The sequence below is a fragment of the Ischnura elegans genome, chromosome 9 (assembly GCF_921293095.1).
Source record: "Ischnura elegans chromosome 9, ioIscEleg1.1, whole genome shotgun sequence".
Taxonomy (NCBI): domain Eukaryota; kingdom Metazoa; phylum Arthropoda; class Insecta; order Odonata; family Coenagrionidae; genus Ischnura; species Ischnura elegans.
This window is the reverse complement of record NC_060254.1, coordinates 62,856,117-62,862,116: the sequence shown is the minus strand read 5'-3', so window position 1 is coordinate 62,862,116 and position 6,000 is coordinate 62,856,117. Positions and strand designations below refer to the sequence as shown.

Genomic DNA, 6,000 nt, shown 5'->3' with positions numbered 1-6,000 from the left:
GCCAGTGAAAGATTTCCAGGATGGACTGATGGGGGACTGTGAATACAAGAAAAGGGGGAATGTACTTAATTTCACTCTTTATCAAAATAGATCTTCCTCTGGTGATAAATACTACTGAGTGACCACATGCAGCATTTTGCACACAAAGGGAGTACAAAAGTGTTAACATTTTTTCTTTCTTTTTATATCAATTCAAAAGTAATTAAGATAGTTTTCTCTCTCTTTCTGTATACTATATCTTTTGTGAATATATAAGTATATGTATATATATATTTTTATATAGTATCTACAAAACAACATTTCAGACTCTGAAGGACTGACTGATCACTACTTGTCGAGGTGAACTATCCACACTTTGGTACTTTCTCCTCCGAGATCAGAAACGGGGGAGAGTATATGACAGAATTCCTTTCTTCTCAGAAGGATGGGAACGATAAGCACCTCAGAAAAAAGCATATGTTACACAAAACAAAAATACAAGTACTTCATTTACAACAGTGAACAGAAAAAAAACAAATCAGAGTTAAGTACACAGTTTTTCTTAGCAAAAGCAACCAGAAGCACATGAGCAACATAGTTTCTATCACTGAGTCCTGATGCACAAGTAGGATAGCTTGACTCCTTGTGAATTACCTCTCCTCATCTGCCTACACAAAATATCAAACAAAGGTAATTCAGCCACAAACTGAACATGATTCAAAACTGCAAAACTAAGAATTTTTTATCTTATCAAAGCTAATGTAGAAAATTTCAATCAAACAGACTGACCTAGATAACACCCAACCAAAGATAAAATGTAATGACTTCACAAACTCCAAATCATACAATGGATTAGTAAACATCCTACAATGTACATTTACGTGTACTGGCTGTCAAAGACACACTATTATTTATTGACGTCACATAGATGAGACGGCCAAACTCCACGACACACGGCTGTCCTTGAACACCACATACAGTAGATGAGTTCACAATGCCAAGGGGTGGACGGTTCTCCTGCTACCCACAATGACCACCGAAGCACCAATAAGTAGACTCACACTCCTCGATGAATTCTTTCAAGCATGATGTGACCAGTTCTCAATAACAAAAATAACTAGGAGCTTATTCCCAAAAATTTCCATCTAAATTTCCACGCGATGTTAAATGGGTGCAAACGGCGGGAATCTGACAAAAACTGTTTCTTTTTCCTCCACAGAAAATGTGTAGCAGAGTTCGAGGCACTATGTTTTTTTTTTAAAACCTTATAGGTGATATCAAACATGTATCACATTTCATTGACTTTTTTTTTCGAATCTATCCATTCACCAAAAACTGTCTTCATGGATACTTCACACAACTTTACGTGTGTAAAAACCATCTTAAAAACAAATGTTCCTGAGTGGGGCATTCATCTTGACATCTTGATGTGAATAGAAGGGGAGAAAGTTACTATAGGTGTACATCTTTGACACCGCCGCATCACTAATAAAATGCCTCCCTTACTTCTAACAAGAGGGATACTGGAACACAAGGTGCACACTTATGCACGAGTGCTGCAAGGACACAGTCTGTGGCCATTCCAGTTGCACCCCACCCGGCAAAGTTCAGTTTCCACCATAGGAAAATTATCCCATCTCACTATGTGGCCCATCCTTCCGTCAGACGAGATCTCTTGTGTAACGGACCCCCACCGTCGTATTCCGAGGCATGACGAGGGTCACCTCCTCCCTGATCGCCTGCTCAGAGAAATGATTTAAAAAAAAACATAATTGACCAAGATGTCCCAAACACCCAACATAATAAAGAATTACACAATAATGTAAAGATATATGAGTATAATAGTTTGATAAACATGAACCACTTACTTACTAAAATGTCTCTATAACACGCTTAATGGACAGATCACATATGTTAAACGTGTATGCAATGCAGATTTAGTAAACATGTGAGATGTGGCTGTTCTGCCTTTCTGATGACAATTCACAATTTTTGAAAATATGGAAGAATATTAAATAAATGCAGCAATTTCATCAGAACATTTTCATATCATTTTTATACAGAAAGACATAGTCCATTCATCAAAAATTTAAACATCAAGAAGCCAGATTCCTGGTTTCCAAGGTATTCAAGACATGAATACCATCTTGTTTTTATACTGCTGCATATCCTACAACTCCATATTAAATTTGAATAGAAACAAAAACCACATCATGGAAATATAAAAATGTAGGTAAATGAAACCAAATCCCATCTAGCCTATCTTTTAATATCACTCGATTGAAAATGATAGCCACGCAATATGACAATTGATTCCTCTTTTTGTCCTTAAATACTACTTATGTCATAAATTTTGCAAACATTCTTTGGGTACTTTTGTTTCATTTATGTAATATTGTACCAATGAATAATTGGACATCATTCAATATTTGGGCATATTACCAATGCATGTATGCAAAAGAAAATAACCTATGGAATAGCTTTGACAAAAACAAAGGAAGAAAAAGGAAAATTAATCAAGGAAGAAAACACCATAGTACACGATAATCACCAGTGAAGTTAATAGCCAAACAGTGCACTAGTTTTTTCTTCACAAAAACGTACATCCCAGAAATAGCAAAAACTCAGTGGTGAAGATTAATAGAAGAATTGGGAACACTGGTTCCTTTAATTTCTGTTATGAAATAAAAAGCTGCTGCCCTCACATTCACATGCATGAAAGAAGAACTTTTTCATTTAAGAGTTCCCAGTTCCAATCAGAAGGAGAGAATTAATTTCTGGGAGGAGAGAGTATAACAACCATTTGCTGCATACAATAACTCTTTCCCTATCATCCCTCAAGAGGGTGCACGACATAATGGCATGGCTAGCTCTTCCAAACTTAATAAGAGCCTTGTGATGGATGCTCAGGGCTATGTGCACTCCAGTTAATTTATGAAATAGGCATAGCCTGGCCATAAGGAAGTACCATGGGATATATTTAGAGAGTCACACATATTTAGTGACAAATGGGAAAAAAACGGGAAGGTTTCATACTGTATAGTAGACTCGTTAATACGAATAAACTTATCATGAAGTTCTCCTTATTACAAAGCAAATCGTTGGTCCTGACGAAAAGGCCTACCCAATCTATAGTAAAAGAAACGTTATTACCAAATTTTCGTCATTACGAAATTACAAATCTCAGTCACGATCCTGGTGGTTACAAAATGAACTTTATTATGAAGTTTCATGAATAAGCAACGGCATTTGATTGGATATACACTACACTACGTTATAATCATTGTGCTACGTTTAAGTTCCTATCGTGTACTGTGCCCAAGAGCCCAAGATATTATGGTTCTTTCTTAAGTAGGAAATACTTAATTATCCACGCAACATCATATAATAAGCTTTATTCCTATAGAATCATGATGAACCACTCATTGCCACTCGTAAATTGGACATACAGTTAGTCCTCTTCGTACACACATTCAATTTACAAACTTTCAGAGATGCAAATATTCAAAAAATTCAAACGTGCCTGAAATTTCAAATTTGGCACCTTTCGAGTAGGTTGATGCGACATAGTGTGGCATATAGGAACTCCCACACTGGACATAATCTGAACAAAGAATCATTGAATCCAGTGTGAAGTCAGGAAGTGTTAAGCCTTTCGCCAGTTCTTCCTTACTGCAGACAGCGATTTTTTTCGGCTCCGGCTGCATCGCACGCCCAGCTAGATCAGTTCCTCAAAATCGTGAGTTAATGTGCAATTGTGATGCATTGTTGCATTCTGCAGGATATCAACACTCCTCGATGCCTAATATAGGTTTATCAACTCCAGAGCAAGGTCTCAAGGAACGCATCTTGTAAGTAAATCGAAGACGTACTCTATTCAGGAAAATATCAACCCTCGATAGCGTCATGATGCATTCTTCTTTTGAGAAAATGAAACAAATATGCTTGTTTTTATACATTTGCACGTAATTTAATCGCGTATATTGGACACTTGAATCTGAAGCTGTTTCTCAGTATGACTGTAAGTATGGCCAACTATAATTCTGGTGATACATCAACATGTTTCTTCAGAATGACTCGTAGCCATATAAAGCTACAAAGAGTGGTAACGAGGTCAAAAAATAACGTTGGTCAATTTCTAATGTGACCTTAATAGAAAGGTTAATCTTCAGGGCAAGCACATTTATGGATGAAAGAAAGTTGAAATAATCAACACAATGCTGTTTCATTTTTACTTTTATGATACTTACATATAATTTACAGAGAATAGGCATCCGCATTAAATTTCCGTTTCTCACCTACCTCTCACGGTCAGAGGGTTTCTTTCGACCAGCTTTAAGAATAAACTAATGAGTGGATTAAGTTATTGCAAGCTTAAAAAAATATATTTGTAAAAATTTGAATGCAAAAAGGAGTGCGGGTTTTCTTCAAGAGCCTCATATGCTCAGAATGGTACTATCTAGCCATATGGCTACGTTGGGCAGAAGTGGGTTTAAAAAAATTACGGAAGGATGAAATTTTCTGACAGTACTCACCAGGTGTGGGCGTAAGGTGGCCGGTAGAGCTGGGTCGAGGCAAATGACTCAGCCCTCCACCTCCCCCCATTCCACTAGACGAGGCAGTGCTGACGACAAGACCCCCAACATCCCTCGGTGGCGAGATTGGTTCACTCTTGATTCTCATCGGTAAGGGGGACGAGGAGGGCTGCACGTGGTGTGGAGGGGGACTTCCTTCACTCCCTCCTCCTCCGCCGGACACGGACAGGTGATGGTGCGGATGGTGGTGAGAGTGGTGATGTGAGTGAGGGTGGCCGTGAGGCAGGCCGCTGCTCAAGAGGAGAAAACAAACGTAAGAAATTAGAATACACATCAAGCTCGAGGCTTACAGATAGCATGCGTGGACATAAATAAGTAAACGATAAAAAAGTTCCTGATCAAAGAGAAAGCACAAATTTCCACAGAGTATTCATTAAAACACGACCAAGGTTTCAACAATTAACCCTTTTAGTGCTATCCTTCTTCCCGGGGTACAGCCGAAAAATGCGGAGGGCATTTTAATAAAATGTAGCAACTAGGAAAAATAAACATTATATTGTTAATTTTTTAGATATCTTTTAAGCGTTTTTTTTTTAATTAATGAGATTAAATTGGACAATAATCACAACATTTTTACCCGTTCACTGATATATAAGTTTCTTTATTTCAATGTCCTCAAATTTAACAACAATAACGTAAAAGCCGATATATTGGCGTGCCGCACTTTTCAGCCGAGCGGCAAACGCCGATATATCGGCACGCCGAACACCAGAAGATGTGGCATTAACCATTAAAATCATGTTTGTGTTTTAATAAAAATTCTGTGGAAAAACAAAGATTAAGTTTTTCAGTCAAAATTTTCAGGAAATTAAACAAAGTATTGCCGGAAACCACCAACTTGATAAAAGTTGCCACCTATATAAAATACGCGAATTATAACATACTATGTTTGAGACATTTCCTTCTTGATTTTTGCATGCCATAAAATCAGTTTCAACTTTTTTAGCAGCAGAAGCAAATAAAATATCAGAGTAATGACACTGGAACATAATTCCCACAGTACTTAATGAAAACACTTAATAATGATGAAATCTGAAATTTTGTACTGTCAGTCAGTGCTTCATGACTCTGGATTACTTAAAAATTGATTTAATAAAGTTTAGTCCAACATAAAAAAGCCAAGATTGCAACAAAAGTGAATATTTCTAGTTGATGGGTGGAAAATTTCCGCTATGAGGCCATAAAACATTCTCATTTTTTTCTCAATTGAACTACCAGTTTTTGGAGGGTAAAAATGAATTACTCAGAATACTTAACTCTGCCATTACCTTCATGACACCGAAATGTAGCAATTTATACTACGATTTTCAGAAACAATAAGTAAAATGCATGAACAGCCATCGAAATATGAGTAAAATAAGCTAAAAAAGATGCAGTTCATATGCAATATGTATATAGTAAACCATAAAAATATTATAAATAATAA

The 6,000-nt window shown here is 36.8% G+C and overlaps 1 protein-coding gene across 7 annotated transcripts in view; it reads right to left on the bottom strand.

The window, feature by feature from the left end:
* Positions 1-459: 459 nt before the first annotated feature.
* The window catches only part of LOC124165865 (myocyte-specific enhancer factor 2), a 261,927-nt gene continuing 256,386 nt past the window's right edge, over positions 460-6,000 (bottom strand). For all 7 annotated transcript variants that reach the window (XM_046543395.1, XM_046543393.1, XM_046543400.1 and 4 more), the window contains 2 exons: positions 4,515-4,804; positions 460-1,718 (listed from right to left, as the gene is read on the bottom strand). In XM_046543395.1, the coding sequence (XP_046399351.1) occupies positions 1,621-1,718; positions 4,515-4,804 (388 nt within the window). In that variant the 3' untranslated portion in view covers positions 460-1,620. The remainder of the gene's footprint in view (positions 1,719-4,514; positions 4,805-6,000) is intronic.